General features: G+C 35.2%; 1 protein-coding gene across 6 annotated transcripts in view; it reads left to right on the plus strand.

Moving 5' to 3' along the window:
* Positions 1–25,540, plus strand: part of RALGPS2 (Ral GEF with PH domain and SH3 binding motif 2) — a 171,791-nt gene that overhangs the window by 62,375 nt on the left and 83,876 nt on the right. For all 6 annotated transcript variants that reach the window (XM_076000408.1, XM_012772598.3, XM_012772597.3 and 3 more), the window contains 3 exons: positions 2,125–2,208; positions 7,856–7,945; positions 16,420–16,512. In XM_076000408.1, coding sequence (XP_075856523.1) covers positions 2,125–2,208; positions 7,856–7,945; positions 16,420–16,512 — 267 coding nt within the window. The remainder of the gene's footprint in view (positions 1–2,124; positions 2,209–7,855; positions 7,946–16,419; positions 16,513–25,540) is intronic.

Raw genomic sequence — 25,540 nt, forward strand, 5'->3', positions numbered from 1 at the left:
TTTCTTTCTGTTATGTGTTGGTTCCTCAGTTTCCTAGATCAAATGTCTTCCTTTTTTCTTAGTTTGCTAGTTTGTTTGGATGGAGCACATATTCTGCTAGCTTCCTGAGAACAAATAGGTACATAGAAGATAATTTCTCTGAGATGTTCATGTCTGAAAATGTCTGTAGTCTACTTTCATACTTAATTGATACTTTTGTTGGATAAAGAATTCTATTTTCTTCAGCTGAAGACATAGCTTCAGTTGTCTTTTCATTTCCAGTGCTGCTTTTGAGTTATGTGATACCTTCTGATCCCTGGTTTTCTGCATGTGATCTCTTTTTTTGTTGTTTTGTTTTTGAATCTCTGGTAGATTTTATGATCTCATACTATGCCTTGTGGTTTTGAGTATTTTTTTTTTTTTTTTACCTTCATTGTGTTGAGCACTAGGCAGGTCTTTCAGTTTTGGGACATTTTCTTGAATTTATTTATTTATTAATTAATTATTTGAGACAGAGTCTCACTCTGTTGCCCGGGCTAGAGTGCCATGGTGTCAGGCTAGCTCACAGCAACCTCAAACTCCTGGACTCTAGCGATCCTCCTGCCTCAGCCTCCCAAGAAGCTAGATCCACAGGCATTCGCAACCATGCCTGACTAATTTTTTCTATATATTTTTAGTTGGCTAGCTAATCTTCTATTTTTAGTAGAGAGAGGGTCTTGCTCTTACTCAGGCTGGTCTCAAACTCCTGAGCTCAAATGATCCACCTGCCTCAACTTCCCACAGTGCCAGGATTACAGGCATGAGCCAATGTGCCCCACCCTGAATTACTTTTTGACGTTATTTTTCACCATTTTCTCTCTTCTCTCTAAAAATTCCTGTTATTTAGATGCTGACTCTCGTAGACTGTTAATTAACATAAAAATATTTTACTACAATTTTTAGCTTTTTGTTTAAAAATTGTAATCACCTTTATCACAATCTTTTATTGACTTTTAATTTCTCTTACATATTTCATTTCTAAAAGCTCTATTTTGTTCTTTTTTATATTTCTTTTTTATGTCCTCCTGTTTTTGCCTAATGAGTGTAGTATCTTTTCTCATCTATCTGAGAGTAATAATTATATGTTTTTGTCTTTTTCTTTTCTCAGTTTTCTTCTATTTCGTGTCCTAACTCCATTTCCTCAGAGCTCTTTTTCTTATTTTCTATGGTTTTTCTCTCTCTGGCTATTGTTATTGCAGAGGTTTATTAACCTAGTTTGGACCTTGCACCCTTTTGGCAGACTCAAGCCTATGGAACAGAAATCCTATTTTAAAATCAAAGGAAATCAGTTCTATTAAAATATACTTAGCAAAATATTTTTAAAGTTGTTATATAGCAATATATATGCTTCTTTATTAACATGTTAAAATCTAGAGGTGGCTATCGTAACTACCATAAATTTGAAGTATTGAGTATAATGATATTTTTGAAATATCTGTATTGATTGTAACATGGTATGAAAATATCTGTGATTTTTATTGGGGATATCACATATATTGCTAACAATACCATTGTAATCTATAGCCTACATTTGTAATTTAAAGGAATATCTTATTGCAGTTAGAGGATACTGTAAAATAAAAATTCATTTTTTTATATCCAAGTTCTTGGGCTCCTTGAATTTTATTGACAGAACCTTTGATGGGATTAAGAAGCCTTTTGTTGAAGGTTTCTTCAAATATCTGGGGTCATTGACTGTCAGCTCCTAGAGTGAGATACTACAAAGCTGATTGTGAGCTCTAAGTGATTGAATTGAGCTTGACAGCTCATAGTCTTCACTGTATGTCCTGCAATGCTCAACTTCCATTGTCTGTGGATCCTTCCTCTTGGGATTTAAATCTCTTCATAGAAGAATCCACCAATTTTTGGCCTATGGAATATAAGTTTACCTATGTTTTATAAACAAGTAATTTAAATTTGCTTTTGTGACTTAATTGAATAGGTATCATATTAGATATGTTCCTATTAAATAAAGTGTTTCTAGAAAGGATACCAAGTGTCTTTAATGTTCTAAAACCTGTAATATGACAAGAAAACTGGGCTATTTCTTGAATTTATTTAATTTTATTCTATTTCTTATATTTAATTTTAACCTTAATTTTCTAGGAGCTTTCAAGTTGTGGATGGAATAAAAAAGAAAAGTATAGTTCTGCACCAAATGCAGTTGCCTTCACAAGAAGATTTAATCATGTGAGTTTATAAAATTTTCATACTTCATTTCTGAAATTCAGTTCCTCAGTACATTACAAAAAATAGTATAATTTTCACATCAATTCTGGAATATTTTTGGACAGTATTTCTCTAAATATTGTCTCTCTGCATGATCTCTGGGTTTTTTTCTCTGTAATTCCTATTGAAAATTTGTTGGAAATTGACATTGTTTGCTGTTTGTCTCTTAACCTTTCTTATTTTCTGTCTTTCTCTTTGTGCTCCATTCTAAGTGATTTCCTAGTAAATTAGTTTACTAATTTTCTTCAGATATGTTTTATCTGTTTCAGATCTGTGTGATTTTACACGAGCGTCATGTTTTTTTGTTGTTGTTTTTTTTTTTTTTGAGACAGAGTTTCACTCTGTTGTCCAGGCTAGAGTGTCGTGGTGTCAGCCTAGCTCACAGCAACCTCCAACTCCTGGGCTCAGGCGATCCTTTTGCCTCTGCCTCCCAAGTAGCTGGGACTATAGGCATGTACCACCATGCCTGGCTAATTTTTTCTATATATTTTTAGTTGTCCAGATAATTTCTTTTTGTTTTTTTAGTAGAGATGGAGTCTGGGGTCTCGTTCTTGCTCAGGCTGGTCTCCAACTCTTGAGCTCAGACCATCCGCCCACCTCTGCCTCCCAGAGTCCTAGGATTACAGGCGTGAGCCAACGCGCCAGGCCTAGCGTCATGTTCTTATTTTTAAATTTTATTAATTTTCAACAACATTTTTTTTATAGTTAGTGTTATTATCTGAAGTCCTTGGGGTACTACTTCTCTGTTTCTTTCTGCTGATCTTAAGTGACATGGTTTGTTGTTTGCTATGATCTATGATCATGCAATAGAGCGAGAGCCTGTCTTAATAAAAAAAAAACACTATATGATTTTCAAAGTTTGAAAAATATGTACCTAGATGTAAAATTTGAGTCACAGAGTATAAGCTTGTTAAACTATTACAAGACAGTGTCTTACTTTTTATCCAAAGTCTTCATCGTTTTGGCGATGACAGCTTGCGTTTCCATCAGCATAGTTATAAGAGTTTTAATTACTGCATATGCTTATCAACACTTGCTGTCATCAAACTTTGTAATCTAATTGTATAAAATGACTCAGTTTTTGTCTTCATTTGATTAATATTTATTAAACTCCTACCATGTCCTGGGCACTGTTCTAGATGGTTGGGATATATCAGTGAAGAAGAAAAACAAAGATCCTACCTTTGTGGATCTTTCATTCTAGTTCTTCTTAGTTATTCTTTTTTGTTGACAAATGGCAAATTGTTTATATTTATGGTATACAGTGTGATTTTTGACTTACATGTATTGTAGAATGATTAAATTAAGCTAATTAACATCTGTCGCTTTACATACTTTTATTTTTTGTGATTAGAATGTTTAAAATCTACTCTAAGCAATTTTAAATTATATTATACATTATTATCAATTATAGTCACCATTCTCTACAGTAGATCTCCAGAATCTTCTTAGTTTTAATTTCACTTTATTTTTAGAAGTTCTGCTATTTCTAAATCTCCCTAGCCATTTTTTTATCCTCCTATTTCTTACTTGCTTTAAACTACTTATTGTAAAATAAAACATGAATACAGAAAACAACAAAACAAATGTATGATTTACTGAATTACAGGTAAATATATGTGTAATCACCATCCAGGTTGAAAAATAAAAATTTGCCATCTATCCTAGAAGCCCCCTCCATATAGCTCACCCAATCAGACCCTTCTTCCTTCACAAGTAACCGCTGTTCTCACTTACGCAGTACTCACTCTTTGCGTTTCTTTTTATAGTTTTGTCACTTAAGTTTGAATCCCTAACACTGCAGTTCCGTCGCCAATTTTTAAGATTTGGTGAAGACTTCTAAATCTACGATATCCTCCTTTATTCCTTTTCTTTCTTTACCATTTCTCTGTTAAGGAACCCAGGCAATTTGACCTGTGTAGTCTTCTACAGCCTCGATGGTATTCACTGTAGTATATAGTTCTGTGTTTTCTGCGAATTAGCTGCAGGTTCCAAAGGTTCTATCAGGGTCAGTCTCTTTGGCAAGAATATAGGTTGTTTCAGATTTTTCAACAGGAGGCACATATCCAGTTATCTCTTTGGTGAGGACAGCAGTTATATGTATATTCATTAATTAATTGAGGTTGTAAAAATGTTAATTCTCCTTATTTCTTTTTTATTTATTAGTTCAAATGCTTTTATGCAGAGATATTTTCTTTCATCTGGCGTTTGTTTACCCACAGGTCCATTTCTTATAGGAAAGGAAGGTTAAGGAAGGAAATGCGATTCTTTCCTTTTATTTTCCAATTTTGAAGATAATGAATTGGTGTTCTGTCATTCTCTCATTGTGACCAAATAATTTTTTAAATATGATTACAAACTCATAGATTTAAATGTACAGGATGAATTTCAATCCATTGTAATTATTATCGTTATTGAAACTCATATTGTCATATTGTCCTATCTTTGGCCAGTGGGAATCTCTTGAGATTACTTTTCATGTGTTTTGTAATGACTTTAGTAGTCTTTAGTAGTTTCCTTGCCAGTATGCCAAGGTGTTGCCTGTTCATTTTGTACATATCTTGCCCCTTGCCCCCTAGACCTCAACATTTCTTTAAGAAGCCCTGGTTTCTTACAGTGGGAAATGGATCTGGATTGTTGTTTGGGTGACCATAATTTCTAGGCCTTTCCAGCAGATATAACTGGGATATCTATATATCACACATGTAAAACAATTTAAAAATAAAATATCTCATAAATTCATATTGATACTTCAGGTTTAGGAACTAAAGTATCATTCCTAATACTTTTTTAGTATTGCTTCATCATTTCTATATTATATCTGTATGTTCTTTCTTCCACACCCAGAATCTTGGTTTTTAAGATTTTACTCTTTTGCTTCATCCCATGTAACAGACAACAGTCTCAGAATAACAGTATTCTTACTACCTCGACACAGTATTACTATGGAAAACACATGTGTTTTGCAGATGTTCTCTCTATTCTCCCCTTCCTATTTTTTTATAATTGTACCATATATTGTCTGAGTACATAGGTATTATATAACATACTCTCTCCCTTTTAACTCTCATTTTAGTCTTAGTTGTAGGAAAAAGTTTTTATTTAGCACTTACCATCCTTGTTTGTCTTTCTCTAGTCATTTTGGTTATATGAAGCTTGTTCTCAAGTAGATTACATAGTAAAGACTCATTGGAACAATAATTCCAGAGTTGTTACCTGTTGCCAAATTTGCCTATGTTCTTTTTGTTTGTTTGTTTGAGACAGGGTCTCACTTTGTTGCCCAGGCTAGAGTGAGTGCTGTGGTGTCAGCCTAGGTCACAGCAACCTGAAACTCCTGGGCTCAAGCGATCCTCCTGCCTCAGCCTCCTGAGTAGCTGGGACTACAGGCATGCGCCGCCATGCCTGGCTAATTTTTTCTATATATATTAGTTGGCCAATTAATTTCTTTCTATTCACAGTGGAGATGGGGTCTCGCTCTTGCTCAGGCTGGTTTCGAACTCCTGACCTTGAGCAATCCGCCCACCTCAGCCTCCCGTGCCTATATTCTTTATAGGTAAAATTCACTTTTACTGGATAAAAACATCCTTGCTTATATTTTCTTTCCTTGATTAATCTTTGATATGTTGCTCTATTTTTTTTTCTTGCATAGAATGTTGCTTTTTAAAAGTCTGATGATAATTAAATTTTCTTTTCTTTAAAAATCATTTTCTCTTTTTGTTTAGATGGCCAAAAGATATTTTTCTTAAAAGTCCAGTAATTTTATTAAACTATGCCTTGGTGTTAATTATTCTGGGTCAGTATTCTCCGGTGTGGTTGGCTTTAACTGGGACTGTCAATTGGGGTGCAGCTATAGTTAGCCTGTCCAGCATGGTGGTTTCAGGGTGTCTGGACTTTTTACATGGTACCTAGGGCTTCCAGACAGAATGTTCCAGCAACAAGGCATAGGCTGCATAGTCTTTTATGATGCCATCCTGCAATACTAATTTCGCTAATACTGTGTTCATCAAAGTGATAGGCCTGCCCAGATTCCATGAGAGATGACATACACCCCAGCTTTTGATGAGACGAGTGACAAAGAATTTGTGTTTTAAAATCACCATAGTGTTTGTCTTGGCCATGTGTGGTGACACTCGCCTGTAGTCCCAGCTACTCAGGAAGCTGATGTAGGAGAATTGCTTGAGCCCAGACCAGCCTGGGCATCATAGTGAGACCCTGTCTCTAAAAAATAAACAAATAAAAATCACCATAGTTTTGGCATAAAATTTGTCTGATGTTAAATATAATTAAGTCAGTGATCATGCAGTTTATATTTCAATTCATAGTTGGTATTTGCTAAGATTATTGTTAAAATATCTACAGTATAACTTTTGGTATTTTTTAGAAGTAAACCTTAATAGATTTGGAGAAAATTATTGCCACCAGGAGCCCAAATATAATAATAAGTATTGATATGACTTTGTAAAATATATATGCTTTATATTTACATGTACACATATAAAATATGTGTAAAATATACAGAGAGACAGTTATTCATGGATGAAAATATGAGTAAAATCTGAAATATTTCTCATTAAAAAACATGAGGAAATATGAGGCAATGAAATTATCTTTTGCACTAAGATTTATAACCACCTCCTACTTTTAGATTTGTATAAGTTTGAGCCAACTTACAGTGCTTTGATTTGATTTTCATAATAAATGAATTATGATGTATTATGTATACATTATATCGTATTATAAGCAAACCATTTTCACCAGAGTAGAGCATTTGAATAATGTTATAAATTTAATCTACCATCTGGTAAACAAGTTTAATGTTTTTTTTTTTTTTTTTTTTTTTTTTTTTTTTTTTTGAGACAGAGTCTCACTTTGTTGCCCAGGCTAGAGTGAGTGCCGTGGCGTCAGCCTAGCTCACAGCAACCTCAAACTCCTGGGCTCGAGCGATCCTTCTGCCTCAGCCTCCCGGGTAGCTGGGACTACAGGCATGCGCCACCATGCCCGGCTAATTTTTTTTATATATATATCAGTTGGCCAATTAATTTCTTTGTATTTATAGTAGAGACGGGGTCTCGCTCTTGCTCAGGCTGGTTTTGAACTCCTGACCTTGAGCAATCCGCCCGCCTCGGCCTCCCAAGAGCTAGGATTACAGGCGTGAGCCACAGCGCCCGGCCTAGTTTAATGTTTTTTAAGGAAATCAAGAAGATGGTTTCATTGAATTTGAAAGCATTATAAAATTTTTAAAATACCCTCTTAATTTTAGAATGCTAACTTACATATGTATTTTCTTCTTTTTGATATTTTATTTTATTTATACCAAGAAAGCCATACTTGGAATCTTTACACTTACTGATTCTACTCAGTGTACATAAATGGCAATGAAAGATTACACAATCACAGAAAAACATGCTATAAATAGCATCTTTTACAATATTTGATTTTAGAGCTTACCTAATTCTACCAAAATGGTTTAACATACAGCAAAAAACATTTCTGTTTGTATACTGCTCATGTTACATCACCCAGTCTGTATTGCATCCTCTTAGAAAAAATTTATGTTAACTTTTACAAATTAAAACTCATGATGTTTATTTAAAATTTTTATTTACAGGTAAGCTTTTGGGTTGTTAGAGAGATTCTTCATGCTCAAACATTAAAAATTAGAGCAGAAGTTTTGAGCCACTATATTAAAACTGCTAAGGTAAGAAAAAGTTTTTATTTTTGAGTTCAACCATTGATATATGTTTGTAAGTAAATATTTGCCTGTGTTACTTTATTTACTGCTTATTGGTACTACAAAAATAAGGCCTGTTAATTAATAAAAGTCAATTTTAAAGCTGGATGCCTGTTTTCTCTGCCTTTATCTTTTATTCTTCCTGTTTTCCTCTCTTTTTTATATATCCTTCTTCCCTCTCCCTGAGTAGCTGAATTATATGATCTGTTTCACTGGATAAGTAGACAGAGGTCAGATTATGGTGAAGTATGATATTCATAAAATATTGGACTATTCTGCAAGTGATGGAAGAAAGCCATATAGGATTAAGAAAGACAATACCTATCAGTTTTTTCTTCTGAAATAGATCACTCTGCCAGCCATGTGGAGAATAAGACTTTGTTTTTAAAAGAATAGTATTATGTGATGTTACCACATATGTTAACTGAGCAGTTATTGTGTGGTATAGATAAAATGCAGCAAGAGAAATGTAGTATGGATTTCAAAGATAGAATTTAGAGAGGAGGATGGAATGAGATGTTCTATAAGAGGATACCAAGATTTTGGAAAAACCTGTAACAATTCCAAATTTATGTTATAGGGTTAGAAGGGGAATGAGACCCTCCCTCCCCATTATAAAGGGTCAAGCGGCTATACCCCTATAGCAAAAGATAGGTTAACCAAAGGAAAGCATAACAGATTTATTACGTGCAAAGATGTGCACAATAGTTATACAAAATATAAACTCAAAGGAGAGCCAGAATGGTTGACACTTAGATATACTCTTCATTGGGGGGAAGGGAGATTTGAAGGGTGGGGGAGTTGTAGTACATGATTTTCAGGGGAAACGAATGAACCTGCAGAACAATGGCCTGGGACCAAGTTAGGTTATAGGAGCTTGAAGGGAGGAAACTTTGTCAAGCAAAGACTGTCCTGTTGTGCAGATGAAGATACCTCAGGTAATCCCAGAGCTGCCCTCAGAAAGAATAGATGATAGCCTGTGTTGAGTTAATTTTTCTTAGATCCTGACTAGGGAGGGAGCTTCAGAGAAAGCTTGACCGTTCAATTTACCAATGTAGATTTTCTCTGTAGATACAGATCTCCACAAAAGGCAGCTTTTCAGGGTTATTTCTATTTGCTGGCCCTGTGAATAGCCATCGCAAAATATGTCAAATAAGTATATTTTAGGGTGAAATATTTTTAGTTTCCTTTAATGGATAAGTTCACTAAGAAGTATGGTAATTATAGCTACATTCATTCTTCATTATTATTGTAATGAATATATAACTTGTTTCACCTGTGAATGAAAGAAAGCAGACTAAAATGAGGTTACCATGTTTATAATTATTGTAAGTCATAACTCTTCCACATTTTCCTTGATCACATGGAAGCAATTATATTCTAACAAATTCTGTGGCACTAGGTGGCGGAGCTAGCCTTGTACAAATTTTGTATTTTGTAGAAGTGTCGTAAAATTTTTAAAAATATTCTTTGTGATGTGTTAGATAAATATTGGTTTTTAGCTAATAGAAATTAATGAATCTTCTCTATAGATTCTGAATTTCCATTGTTTCTATATTTTTGTTAATTTTTTAATTTACTTGTATGTTTCACCTAAAATTACCAAATTTTGCCCTTCAAACCTACCACTATCCTCATCAAGCAATCATTTAATTCCAATTCAAACTGCTTAGACTTTTAGTTATTTTTGACAGCACTTGCCTTCATCCTAAGCCCTAAATTCATAATTATTTTTTTCACATCATTGACTCTTTAATCCCTCTGTTTGGAAGTCTCTCTCTTCTATATTCAGTTTGTTATAAAACTAGCAGGTCTGTCTCTTCATTTAGTGGAGTGTATATCAGTCAGTGTTCTCCAGAGAGACAGAACCATAGCATTCTGTATAAACATGTATAAATTTAAATATGAAATGTATAAATAGATTTAAGAAATTGACTCATGTGATTGTAGGGACTGGCAAGTCTGAAATGTGTAGGGCAGGGCCAACAGACTAGAAACTCAGGCAGGAATTTAGGGGGTAGTCTTGAGACAAAATTTCTGCTTTTTCAGTTTTCACTGTTAAGGCCTTACAACTGATTGAATGAGGGCCACTCGAATTATCAAGTGTGTTCTCTTTTACTTAAAGTCAAGTGATGGTAGATGTTAACTACATCTACAAAATATCTTCAAGGCAGTATCTAGTAAGTATTTTATTAAATAACTGATACTGTAGTCTAGCCGCATTAACGCATAAAAATTACCATCACATAGATACAAAAGAATATTTGTAAAAATACTTCAGGTATCTAAAGAGGGATAAGGTGAATACCCATGTCCTCCCTGCCCAGCTTTGGATATCCATATGCCTCTTCATATGCAATCTCCTTCCCTTCTTCTACAAAGGGAATCACTGGCCTGCATTTTTGTTTGCTTTTCTTTTGTAGTTTTACTCTCTCTATATGTTCCTGAATAATATGTTTTTGTAAATATATGCTTTTGGATATTGTTTAAATTGAATTATTCAACTTTGACATTTATAACTTTTTTTTTTTTGCTCAGCACTGTTACCTAATGGTTTTGGGAGTACCTCTGTCGTAGAGAATCCTGTTGTTTACATATGCTACAAATTATTCAATATACTCTAGTTTGGATCATTTCCAGATTTTTGGTATTATAAACACTGTTGCTATAAACATTCTCGTTTGAGTCTCTTGGTGCTTATGTGAGTGTTGAACCCCTAGAAATATAGAGTTCATATTTAGCAGTAAAATTGCTGGATCATAGGGTATGTTCATCTCTTTAGCTTTATTTTCCCAGCTGGTTATACTAATATATGCCATCACTAGCAATGCATGAAGGTGCTGTTGTTCCACATCGTTGTCACCACTTGATGTTGTCAGAAATTTTTCATTTTTACCAATTCTGGTAGGTGTGAAATATATCTGATTTTAGTTTTGATTGCCTTTCATTGAATCTGATAGTAATGAACATTTTTCTATGTTGGCCATTTATGTTTTCACTCCTAAAAGGTTTGTTCAAGATCTTTTAGCAATATTCTATTTTGGTATTGGTCTTTTATTGATTTTTATAAGATTTCTTTATATAACTCTGGATGCCAGTTCTTTACATGCTTCGCATACATTCTCCTATTTGTGGCTTGTCTTACTACTTTTTTCCATGTTATCTTTTGATATAGATATTCTTAATTTTGGTAGTCAAATTTATTCATCTTCAATTTCTATCTTTGTCTGTTTGGTCTACTGTAGCAAAAATACTATACACTGTGTGGCTTATAAGCAAAAAACATTTATTTCCCGTTGTTTTGGAGAAATATGAAGATCGAGTCCAACATCAAGGCATCAGCAGAGACAGTGTCTTTTCAGGGCCCATTCCTCATAGATGGCACCTTCTTTCTGTGTCCTCACATGGTACCAAGGGGCCAAGGCAGCTCTCTGCAGCCTCTTTTGTAAGGACACTAATCCAAATCATGAGGGTGGAGCCAAAGGCCCCAGCTCTTACTATTCTCATGTTGGGGACTAGGTCTCAGCATAAGAATTTGAGAGGGATACAAACATTGAGACCGTAACAATTAGTTAATTTTTATTGTCTAATTTAACAATATCTCATTTAAGAAATCTTACTCTAACCTCTGAGAATGTCAGAGATATTTCCTTATATTATTCTTTAAATGTTTGATAGCTTTGATTTGGGTACTTGAGTATTTAATCCACCTGGAATAAATTTTTATATGTAATATGAGTTGTGGATTCTATTTTATATTTTTCCATATGAAAAATTATTTTGGCATCATTTTTTAAAAATCTTTCCTTTTTAAAGCTTCCTTTATCTTATTTTCTCTGGAAGCATCTTTGTCATCTTTCTTCTGGAAAAATGCTATTCTAGACTGACAGATATTTTTTTTCTTAGCCACAGATATTGTTCCGTAGTACTCAAGCTTCCATTGGTGCTATTAAGAACTCAGCTATTCGTTTAATTTTGCTTTTAAAATCTTTTCTCTTTGTTATTTTACACTTTCAATATAACACATCTAACCTTGGATTTCTTTATATTTACTCTGTTTGGTATTCCTTTACCTTCCTGACCCTAGGAATTAGTGTCTTTTAGTAATTCGAGAAAATTCTCTGCTGTTCTCCCTCAAATATTGTTTCTAGTCCATTAATCACCTCCTTCGGCCAACTCTGACTAGATAAATATCAGTCTTGTTCTTTCATGTCTTCTCACCTCAGTTCCACTCCCCCCGCATCTTTAGCATCTGTATTACATTCTGTATAATTTCTTCATGCTTAATCTTCTGGGTTTTTTTTTTTTTTTTTGAAACAGAGTCTTGCTCTGTTGCCTGGGCTAGAGTGCCATGACATCAGCCTAGCTCACAGCAACCTCAAACTCCTGGGCTACAGGCATGTGCCACCATGCCCAGCTAATTTTTTCTATTTTTTGTTTTATTTTATTTATTTAGAGACAGAGTCTCACTCTGTTGCCTGGCTAGAGTGCTGTGGCGTCAGCCGGGCTCACAGCAACCTCAAACTCCTGGGCTCAAGCAATCCTCCTGCCTCAGCCTCCTGGGTAGCTGGGACTATAGGCATGCACCACCATGCCCGGCTAATTTTTTCTACATATATTTTTAGTTGTCCAGCTAATTTCTTTCTATATTCTTAGTAGAGATGAGATCTTTCTCTTGCTCAGGCTAGTCTCAAACTCCTGAGCTCCAACGATCCACCCGCCTTGGCCTCCCAGAGTGCTAGGATTACAGGTGTGAGCCACCACACCCAGCTCCATTTTTTCTATTTTTACTAGAGACTGGGTCTCGCTCTTTCTCAGGGTGATCTCAAACTCCTGAGCTCAAGTGATCCTCCTGCCTCAGCCTCCTAAAGTGTTAGGATTACAGGTGTGAGCCACCACGCCTGGCCTAATCTTAATTGTTTTGAGGCCAGTTTTTAAAGTTGTTGCTTTCCACTTGTAAATTCTTATCTCCTCGTGGTTTTTTTTTTTTTTTTTTTTTTGAGTTCATATTTCTTGAAACTTTATGGGAATTCTTTGGATTACGGTGGTATACTAGACAAGATTCTCCAGAAAAATAGAAACAATGTGATATATAGGTATGTATAGGTGTATTTTTAAGGAATTAGTACATGTAATTGTGGGAGCTGGCAAGTCTGAAATCTGTAGGACTGGCCAGCAGATGGGGAATTCTAGCAGTTGATATTGCAGTCTTCAGCTTGAAGGCAGCCTTGAGACAGAATTTCCAGAATTCTGCATTATTTTGCTAGGCCTGCCTTAAAAAGTACTATAGACTGGGGCTTAAAAAACATAAATTTATTGTCTCAAAGTCCTGAAGGCTAGAAGTCCAAAGTCAAGTGTTGACAGGGTTGGTTCCTTCTGAGAGCTGTGAAGGAAAGATCTGTTCCAGACCTCTTTCCTTGTTTTGTAGGTGAGTGTCTTCATGTTCACATGGCATTTTCCCTGTATCCTCACATCCTCTTCCCTATAAGCATATCTTTGTGTGATTCAAATTTCCCCTTTCTTAAGGGCCCTGGTCACGTTGGATTAGTGCCAACCTTTATGACCTCTCTTTGACAGGTGGATACTTTCAAAGTGGATTTGCTTCTATTTCAGTACAGTACCTCAGGGTGGTGCCAGCCTGACAATACATTAATTTCTGTTCAACTCTGAACTCTTTTTCTGGTAGCTTTGGTGATTATTTAACTTGCTTATATTATAATGTATACATTTTAAGGGAGTATATCTTGATAAAGTATAATTTATTTGTATATCTGTGGGGGAGTAAGGCAGGCCTACGAGGAGATTGGCTACTTCTCCCTGTGAAGCCAGGTCCCTTAGATAGGGGTCGCCACAGAGGATAAGAAAATTGATAGGAAATAGAGAGAATGAAAGAATGCACAGAGACTAAGGTACAGTTTATAGTTTTATATAAGAAGATCAGAATACACAGCAGGGGTACTCAGGAGTCTGAACCATATCCCTGTGAACAGTCCAGCAATATGGTTAGATTCACATAGGTTTTTTTAATCATAGATCATCAATTACCAGTTGCCATAGTGACACATTTACATATTAGGGAATGCAGTTGCTCTAGGAACAGGATTACACAGGTAGTGGGTTAACGTCAAAAGTCCTCTCAAAGGGCTTCTAACAATTCTAATCTATCTAGGTGAACAAACAGGTACAAAGTCTTTCAGGAACTAACTTCTAAGTTCTAAGAGGTAGTTATCAATTAACAGGGGTATAACAAAGAAGTATAATGACTTTATATTTCTTTGATCTAGTTATTGTGAACTTAAGGCAGAGAGGAGAGAGCAAGAAGCCCATTTTCTACAAAACAAGTTGTTTATAAGCACAGGGGCACATCTCTGGGTAAAGGGCACTCATTGTCTCTAGCTCCCATCCGTGAGCCACATATTTACCCTGTCTTGTCTTTCAAGAAACAGGGAGGCTCCACAGGGAGATAACTGGGAAGCCTTCCTGGTAAACATCCCTACAAGAGCTTTGAGAGTCCTCCCAAGGTGATGCAGCCCCTGATAAGCAAACTAATGAGTTCACATATTCCTTCAGGGCAAAACCCTGCAAACTCCTGTTTCTGTCTTTAATATAGCAATATTGGGCAATGCAATAAAATAATGATCTTATGAGCCACATCTCATTAATTCCTCAATCATATTTCTCAACATATATCCTTCTAGCCACTATCCAGATGAAGATGTAATGTATTTCACAAAGCTCCTTCAAGCACTCTCCCAAATAACACTACCCTCCATCCTGCCCCACCAATCACCCCACTACCACAGCCCTGTAGATGAAGGCTATTTTTGAAATTTATATAAATGGGATCAGATAGAATGTGCTTTCTTACGGCTGGCTTCTTTTTCTCACCATCATATTTTTGAGAGTCATCCATGATGTTGCCTGTTATCAGTAGTCCATTCTTTAATTGCCAAGTAGATTTCTAATATATTCCACAATTTATCATTTTCTTATTAATGGACATTTGAGTTGCTTTTATTTTTGGCTTTTATGAATAAAGCTGTTATGAGCATTTTTGTGGAATATGCATTCATTTTTCTTGCTTTATGCTTTCATTCTATAAATAAGCAGATTAGATTTGTGTTTGTCTTCATGTCTGTCTGTCTCACTAGACTGAAGCTTCCTATTGGTTTTTTTCATTTTTTTATACACAGAGTCAAACATGGTGCCTGGTGTGTACTAAATGCTTAACATATGTTTACTGAATATATAGTTTCCCAATTAGATTTTATAAGCTTCTTGTGTGAAGGTTTATGTTCTGTTTTATGTTTATTAATTTATTTTTTTTCCTTTGGGTTTTCAGTTAAATGCCCCATCCACAGCACTTTTTGTACCTGAGACTTACCTGGTAGTAGGGTTAGGTCAGTCCTAAAATGACTGATTTTTAGACAGTCATTTTAGACTGTCTAAACCTTTGGGATGTAAGCATCAGAAAGTATGAAAAAATCCGAGAAATTAGCAGTAAATGTCAAGTAGACCGCTTGGCAAATGGCCAGAACTTAGTGTTAGATAGGAGTTTTCTGCCTGCAAACTGTAAAACAATGTCCCAGCATAAATGAGGAACAAAGGATCTGGGAATCTGGGCAGGAAAAAGCAGGAAATTGAGGAGGACTTCGGAAAGCAGGTTTAAATCCTAGCCCTGGAATAATGGGAATACTGGGTAAGAAACCAGATTAGGATCCTGGGTATAAACTTTTCTTAAAACTTGGAACATAAAGCGGAGGCTTAGTAATATTTCAGTATAAGGAAGGAAACTGCTTACTAGGAACCAGGGTGCATGATCATACCAGGTAACCTTGACACTGAGCCATAATTTTAATTTTGTTTTTTTTAATATGTTGCCCAGCTAGAGGTAGATTTATTCCCAGAGAATGGGGACAATGCCAAGGTAGAACATGAAGTTCCATTGTGGACCCAAAACAACTTACTGTAAACATAGTGGGTTCTCTAAAGACAGATCTCTGGCTAGGCATGGTGGCACGTGCCTATAATTCTTGCACTTCAGGAGGCCAAGTGTAGGAGGAGTAGTTGAGGCCAGGAGTTTGAGACCAGCCCAGGCAACATAGTAAGACCTTATCTCTACAAAAAAGAAAAAAATTAGTAAGGTGTGGTGGTGTGTACCTGTAGTCCCAGCTATTTTGGAGGCTGAGGCAGGAGGATCACTTGAGACCAGAATTTGAAGTTGCGGTAAGCTGTGATCATGCCACTGCACTCCAACCTGGGTGATACAGAAAGACCCTATCTCTTAAAAAAATAAAAATAAAAAATAAAAGAGCTCAACAATGAGAGTAATAAATACTGAAACACTACCAGTTACCTAGATTGTACTTGTTAATCTATATTTTTCTTATATTCATGTTGTTTATTTTTCATCCCTCTCCCCCATTTTCTTAAATCTTCAGAAACTATATGAGCTGAATAACCTTCATGCACTTATGGCAGTGGTTTCTGGCTTACAGAGTGCCCCAATTTTCAGGTTGACTAAAACATGGGCGGTGAGTAATCTTCCTTAGTTAATGAAAGGTTAGACTTCCTGTGGGAAATAAAAAAGTATTAGTTTCTTTTGTAGTTCTTAGTAAGGTTAATATTATGATAATAGATAAGGATTGTTAAATTCCTGTGTATTTTGTTCTTTGAAATGTACATTTTCTCTCCTTAAGCATTGCATCAGGTTTGCAAGATAATTTTTGGGTAGATTACATTTTGGTGCCTGGTTCTGCTCTTTTAGGGAATCCTTTTTGTCTACAAAAGGATAAGCATCTTTGACAACATAGTATTTTATATCAGTTGATGGGAAAATATGAATGCAAAAAATTGCATTTAATCATGTAAAGATTATGCTTTTGGAAAGTTTGAGGCAATCTAAATTCTAAATTTCAAAAAACAAAATTTTTTATTCCTTATTAATAACAGAAAATCTGATGGTTAATATGGAATTATTTGATGTTGCTGCACATTCTGATATTGTTATGTTAATCATATTTGGTTCTATTACTTTGACAAGCTCAGAGCATGAATTTTGACCTTTGCAAATCTATGTCTTTTCAGTATTGAATGACATGACACTGGACTCAATCTTTCCAAATATTTTTAATTTAGATTTTATATAAGTAAAATTTTATGTTCAATTACATTTATTTATATTCAATCCTATTCTTTAATATTGAAGAGCAATGATTTTGTTTAGAGTCTATTACATTTTGTACAAAGGATTAATGTGTTTTTAAGTCCTGCTCTAGAAACATGACTTTTTAAAACTACTATTTTCATTACTAAAATATAACTTTGTTTTTAATTAACTAAGTGCTACTTTTGCTTCTCATAGTATCTAAAGAGACAGTTGTTTCTCATGAAAACCATTATAGCTTTCTTTATTGGAAAAACATTAATGTGGAAAAGCTTATGATCCTTTTTATGTTTCATTTGTATTATAGAAACACATGGGCGAAGGATTTTCTTACTTTAAAAATTCTTTTTAATAATGATTGCTTTATTCTCTTTTCTTAAAATTTGAATTTAATAGAAGAATGGAAATGATTATAAATATACAGTTATGAATTCCATCTTTAAAGTTTTAGGGAAAATTATACTTTGATTTATACGATGGTTTAGAGATGAGATACTTTTCCCTCAAGTTAATTTTTGTTTTCCTTGAAGATATTTTCGTTGTCTCCCTCATGTATTTGCATGGAAAAGATTTTTTATTTTTTATTTGGTAACAGCTCTGTTATTTATTTGAATAAAACCTTTTGGTGTTTGTATTAGATTTTAAAATATTCCACACTTTTCCAGGCCCTACTTTCTTTACTCAATAGTAGTGTACAATCTAGACAAAGTCCCATTCTAATGTAGCTAACATTTTCCTGCAGAAAAAGAAATTGTAAATAAATAAATGATATGTTATAAATAGTGATAAATACTCTGAAGATAAACAGAGTAAATGTGGTAGAAAGGAAAGCAGGCAGTACCGTGTTATAGACTGTGGTAAGAGAATCTCTGATAAGTGACATTTGGGGAGACACCTGGAGGAATTGAGGGAACCATTTATGTGGATATCAGGGAGAAGGGAATTCTAAATAGAGGTAATAGCATGTACAAAGGCCCAGATATGTACAAAGAACAGCAGGGTGGTCAGTGTTGACAGAGTGGAAGAAGCTAGGAGGAGATGAGTTCAAAGAGATGGCCTAGAATCAGATAATGAAGATGCTGTCTACTCACACTAAGGTATAGAGCAGCAGCATGTGGAATGGGGTTATACTTTAAATGTAATATGTTTGAATTGGCAGGTAAACATCCATGTGAACTGTAAGGTCAGAGTCAGATAAATAAGTTTAAGGTAGTGGTTGGGGTAGAGAAAATTTTTGTGATCATGAGCATAAATTACTTAAAGCTAGGTGGGTTCACCTAAGGAGTGAGCACAGATGATGAAAAGCCCTGGGACCCTCCAGTATTTAGAGATTGGAAAAACAAGGAGGAATCAACAAAGGAAATGACAAGTAGGACAAAATTTTTCAGTCAGGTAAAGAAAGTATTCAGGAAAGACTGATCACTTTTGTCAGATGATACTAATAAGTTGAGTAAGGTACAAACTTTGAGATGACCTGGCAATTGGAGAGGATTGGTGACTGTGACAAGAGAGATTTCAGTACAGTGGTGGGTGAAAAACTGGAATTGACAAAATGATGAAGAAGTGGGACACAGCAAGTATAGAGAATGCTTTTGAGGAATTTTACTGTAATGGGCTGCAGTGGGGTGCTGCAGAGAAATCTGACAGTAGCTGGAGGGGAATATGAGACCAAAGATTTGTGGTGTTTTGTTATTTTTGGAGATGGCATCCATGACAGTATGTGTTATGCTGGTGGCAATGATCTAGTAGAATGGGAAAAATAGTTAAGAGAATGAGGGGTTATACCAGTGATGTCATTTGTTAGATGAAAGAGAATTAGATCTGGGACTCCAGTGTAGCAGGAACAGTTTCTCCATTTTAACGAGAGGGAAGGGAATGCATTTGGATGCATATGCAGGTTAGCTTCTAGGTTCGGTGGTGGGATTCTGTGGAAGTTCTTCTGATTGCTGTGAGAGTGATGAGGGAGAGGTGTTGGAGGTTTGAAGAAAGAGGAAAGGATATGAAAGTCATTTAGGAGAGTGTGCGAGGGCATTAACTAGGAAAACATAATAGGTTTGATAGGCCTTATGAAGGATCTGCTTGAGAATTTTGATCATGGATTTAAAGTAAAATCAGTCAGCAAAGTTATGTATTCTGGTGCTCGGCATAAGCTTGCAGTAGTGCCAAGAACTGTTTAACCAGAATTGGGATTTTTCTAGGCTTATTTATACCAGAGGAGTCAGGGGTAGCACAAGAGATGAAAGAGGAAAAGGGGGAAAACAATGTTTCATGGATAGATGAGAAAATTAAGTCAGGTAAAACGAAGGAGATGAATAGTGAAAAGGTTGTATAGTCAATGGGTTAGAAGTCCCAGTGGAGTCCAATAATTACTGGATTCAGAATGAAAAAGGGAGTGGAAGCTGAGAGCGGTAGAAGGATAAGATCATTGGAGGAGGAGAAGTCAAGAAATTTAGAAACCAAAGTATTGGGAGCTTATCTCCATGAAGATGACAATCACCAAGATTTATGATAAGAATAATACTGGTTAATGGGCTAAACTACTAAAACCTTCAAGTTACAGGGAAAAAGTGACTTGTAGGTCTAAAAATGACAGTTACATAAGTGTTATAATTTGGTGCTCTCTTGTCTAATATTTTAGCTACTAGCCACAATGTGGCTATTAAATTTAAGTCACTGGCCAGTGTGCTGGCTCACGCCTTTAATCCTAGCACCCTGGGAGGAAGAGGAGGGAGGTCAGGAGTTCAAGACCAGCCTGAGCAATTGTGAGACCTTGTCTCTACTGAAAATAGAAAGAAATTAGCTGGACAACTAAAAATAAAAAAAATTGGCTGGGCATGGTGGTGCATGCCTATAGTTCTAGCTACTCAGGAGGCTGATCCAGGAGGACTGCTTGAGCCCAGGAGTTTGAGGTTGCTGTGAGCTATGGTGATGCCACAGCACTCTAGCTGGGGCAACAGAGTGAGATTCTGTCTCAAAAAAAAAAAAATTAAGTCATTAAAATTTTCAAAAATTAAAAATTCAGTTTCATATAGCCACTTGCAAGTGCTCAGTAGTTACATGTGGCTAGTGGCTGTCATCAGACAGCACAGACGTGGAAGATTTCCATCATCACACAAATTTCTGTAGGACAGCAATGGTCTAGTGCTTTGAACTTAATAGAAACTGGAGGATTTTAATGAAGAAGGCGGGATATTGAGTTGGAATATTGTGAAAAGCAAGGAGCAAGGATTACAACGAACCTATCTCCCATATTATAAGGCTTATAAGAAAGATAAAGAAAAAGTTAGGATGGGGGTTTTGCAGAAGATGGACCATGAGTTAAAGAGTGTACATAGTTGGAAAGGCTTGAGGTGTTGTTTTTTTTTTTGGGGGGGGGTTAACTGATAAAAGGATTATACCAAAAAGACTACAACTTCCTACATAAGGGAAATATCAGGAACATTCCGTCTAACATTAAGGAAAAGGGTGCCCATTTTCGCTGTTTCTATTCATTGTAGAATTACTGTGTTGAATAGAAACAGTGAAATGTTTATAGCAACCTTATTCACAATAGCCAAAAGATAGAAACAACAAAGGTCTATCAGTGGATGAATGAATAGACGAAATATGGTGTATATATATGCAATAAAAAAATTATTCTGCCCTAAAAAGGAATGAAATTTTAACACGTTATGCCAAAACAAACCTTGCAGACATCATACTAAGAGAAATAAGCCAGACACAAAGGGATAAATATTATATGATTACACTTACATGAGGTACCTAGAGTAGTCAAATTCATAGAGACAGAAAGATGATTGGTAATTGCCAGAGATTGGGGGAAATGGGGATGGGGAGTTATTGTTTAATGAGTATAGAATTTCAGTTTGAGATGAAAAAGTTCTAGAAATGGATGGTGATGCTAGTTGCACAACAATGCAATTGTATTTAATGCCATTGAACTGCACACTTAAAAATAGTTAAAATGGTCAATTTTATGTTATATATGTTTTACCACAATTTTAAAAATAGAGTTTACTAAGGTGGCTGAATAGATGAACAATTTATAAAATTAGTTATATTTGAAACAATTAAAAATATAATTTAAAAGGACACCATTTACAGTATCAGCAAAAGAAACAAAATAGCAAACAATAAATGGAATAAAATGTGTAAAACCTATATGCAGAAAATTATAAAACTTTACAGGAAGTCATTAAAGAACTAAACAGATGGAGCAATAGCCCATGTTCATGGATAGGAAAATTTAAAAATTTTAGTTCACCCCAAATGTATACAAATTAAATGCCACTTCAGTCAAAATCCCAATCTGGACAGGTAACACAATCATATATATAAGAAACCCTAAAGATTCTGCCGAAAAACTGTTAGAACAAATAAACGAATTCAGTATAACTATCTAAGATACAAAAGAAGCATACAAAAATCAGTTGCATTTCTGTATACTAACAATGAACTATCTGAAAAAGAAATTAAGGAAACAATCCCATTTTTAATAGCACCAAAAGAGTAAAATACTTAGGAATAAATTTAACCAAGGAGGTAAAAGATCTGTACACTGTAAACTATAAAACATTGATGAAAGAACTTGAAGGAGGCACAAATAACGGAAAGTTATCCTGTGTTCATGGATTGGAAGAATTCATATTGTTAAAATGTCCACACTGCCCAAAGCAATTCACAGATTTAGTGCTCTCCCTATCAAAATTCCACTGACAGTTTTCACAGGAATAGAAAAAAATTCACATGGAACAATAGACTCGGAATAGCCAAAGCAATTTTGAGCAAGAACACTGTTTGATTTTAAAATGTACTACAGAGCTATAGTCATTAAAGCAGTGTGATACAAACATGAGAGAGACTTGTAGACCAATGGAACAAAGTAAAGAGCCCAGACATAAATACACACATTTATGGTTGATTGATTTTCAACAAAGGTGCCAAGAAACTACAGTGGAGAAAGGATAGTCTCTTTCTAAGTGGTGCTAGGAAAACTGGATATTCACATATAAAAGAAAGAAATTGGACCTTTATCTCACATCATATACAAAAATGAACTCAGATTAAATTCTTAAACACAACACCCGAAAGTATAAAATGATTAGAAGGAAACATAGGGGAAAAGGTACTTGATATTGGTTTAGACAGTGATTTTTTTTTTTTTTGGATGTGATCCCAAAAGTGCAGGCAACAGAAATAAAAATAGACAATGGGATTATATCAAACTAAAAAGCCTCTACATAGCAAAGGAAGCAGTCAACAGAGTGAAGAGACAATCTGTGGAATGGGAGATGATACTTTGCAAGCTGTATATCTGATAAGGGGTTAGTATCCAAAATACAGTAAAGCATCGCTTAACAACCAGGATACATTCTGAGAACTGCTTCATGAGATGATTTTGTTGTTTTGCAAACATCATAGAGTGTACTTACACAAATGTAGGTAGTATACCCTACTACACACCGAGGCTCTGTGACCTGTTGCTCCCAGGCTACAGACCTGTACAGCATGTTACTATACTGAATACTGTAGGCAGTTGTAACACGATGGTAACATTTTTCACATCTAAATATAGAAAAGGAATGTAAAAGTATGAAATGTTTATTGCAGCACAATTCACAATTGTAAAGATGTGGAATCAACCCAAGTGCCCATCAATTCATGAGTGGATTAATAAAATGTGGTGTACGTACACCATGGAGTACTACTCAGTTATAAAAACATGAATTAACACCTTTTGCAACAATCTGGATGGAACTGGAGACTGTCCTCCTAAGTGAATTATTGCAAGAAAGGAAAAACAAATACCACATGGTACTCACTATTTAATTGGAACTAACCAATCAGCACCAATGTTCACAGATGGAAGTACAACTCAGTGGAAATTATGCAAGTGGGAGGGGAGAGAAGGGGATGGGTGAAATCATACCTAATGGGTACAATGTATGCTATCTGGGTGATGGGCACACTTATAACTTTGACTCAAGCAGTACAAAAGCAATCTACGTAACTAAAACATTTGTACTCCCGTAATAGTCTGAAATTTAAAAAATATATGGTATTATAGTCTTATGGTACCACTATTGTATATGCAATCTGTTGTTGACTGACATATCATTATGCAGCATGTGACTGTATTAGGAACTCAGACAATGCAATAGTGAGAAAACAACCCAATTAAAAATTGTCTGAATAAACATTTCTTAAGAGACATACAAATGAGCAACAGGTATATGAAAAGGTACTCAACATCACTAATCATAGAGCAATGCAAATCAAAACCACAATGAGGTGTCATCTCTCACCTTTTAGAATGGGTATTAATCAAAAAGTCAAAAGATAACAAGTATTGACAATGATGTAGTTAGAAAAGGAAACTCTTATGCAGTGTTGGTGGGAATGTAAATTGGTACAGCCATTATGGAAAACAGCATGGAGGTTCCTCAAAAAATTAAAAATAGAATTACCATATGATCCAGCAATCTCACTACTGGGTGTTTACCCAAAATTAAAAGCAGTATGTCAAAGAGGTATCTGCACTCCCATGTTCTTTACAGCTTTATTTGCAATAGCCAAGATATGGAAGCAACCTAAGTGACTATCAGTGGATTAATGGATAAAGGAAATGTAGTGTAAATATACAATGTACTGTTTCACCTTAAAGAACGAAATCCTGACATTTGCAACAATGTGGATGAACCTGGAGATCATTATACTAAATGAAATAAGCCAGACACAGATACACAAGCACTGTATCATTTAACTTATATATGGAATCTGAACAAGTTGAACTCATAGAAGCAGAAGGTAGAAGGATGGTTGCTGAAGGGCAGAGGAAATGGGGAGATGTTGGTGAGTGGGTACAGTTTCAGCTATGTAGAATGAATAAATTCCGAAGATCTGATGTGCAGCATGGTGACTGTAGTAAGTAATACTATATTGTATGCTTGACATTTGCTAAGAGTAGATCTTAAATGTTCTTACCTACACACACAAACAGTAACTATGTGAGGTGATGGATATGTTAATTAGCTTGATAGCTTGGTTATCATTTCACAGTATATGCTTATCTCAAAACATCACGTTATACACTTTTCAATTTAAATTTGCAAGTTATATTCCAATAATGCTGAGGAAAAGGGATTGATTATAAAGCTTACATGGAAATGCAAAGGTTCATGAATAGCCAAGATGATCCTGAAGAAGAAAAATGGGGCTTGGGGACACGGGCACTTGCCCTAACAAATGTCAAGATATATTGTGTTATTTGGGCAACATATGATTTGTGCAAGTTTGGACCTATCTGCCAATGAAACAATGAAGAACCCAGCAATAGATCCTTGTTTTTACAGAACTTTGATATGTGACAGTAATGGCATTGTAAATCAGTGAAGAAATGAGGAACCGTTTATTAATTGGAACTGGAAAATTGGCTACTAGTTTGGGGAAAAAATGAAATCAAGCCCCTATACACCATTTATGATTAAAGACTTAATTAAAGACTTAAATGCAAAAGGAAATACTGAAAATGTTTTTAGAATGAAATAGGTGAATCTCTCTCTGGTTTGGCATGAATAGATTTCTGGCTTAGGAAAGGTAAGGATTTTTTAGATAAGATTCAAAAGGTTTCAACAATGAAAGAAAAGATGGGTGAGTTTTGCCACATTAAAGTAAGAATTTCTGTTCATCAAAAGATATCTTAAAATTGACACAATAGGGAAAGATATATGTGCAACAATTGTAACTGATCAAGAATTTGTGTCCATAATAAATACAGAACTCTTACAAATAAACACTGTAAAGGTATTTCATAGAAGGGAAAATATACATGGAAACAGTGAAAACGAATGAACTAATAGCTAACCACAGCTTCACAGATGAAACCTTAATGTCAAAATATTGGGTAAACAAATATTGCAAAGACCATAAACAATGTGATACTCTTTAGTTGAAAATGAAGTAAAATTTGAGGGAATGATAACTAGAAAATTCAGGATAGTGGTTACTGGTTACCTCGTAACGATGGTCTGGGCAATTGGATATGGAGCACATTGGTAGATACATGTTACTGGTTATGTAATTCTTAGGCAGGAATGTGATGCGTGTGCGTGTGTTATAAAATTTAAGATAAATCAATTTAACAAAGTCATAGCAAGGGCTGATGATAATTGAGTGCCATGAACAAAGGATCATAATTAATCTGTACGCAAGGTCAAAATTAAAGTGTTTATGTGAATGCACACATTTATATGTGTGGTATGGGGGTATACATCAAAGTGATGAGGGGCAATCTGGGAGCTTGCATTTCCTAGGTGCCTGACGTGAGCAGGAATTCAACCGGATTTTCTCCAAAACAGATTGTGGTGGTAAGGTGGGATCAGAGATCTGGCCAGGAA

The sequence above is a fragment of the Microcebus murinus genome, chromosome 2 (assembly GCF_040939455.1).
Source record: "Microcebus murinus isolate Inina chromosome 2, M.murinus_Inina_mat1.0, whole genome shotgun sequence".
Taxonomy (NCBI): domain Eukaryota; kingdom Metazoa; phylum Chordata; class Mammalia; order Primates; family Cheirogaleidae; genus Microcebus; species Microcebus murinus.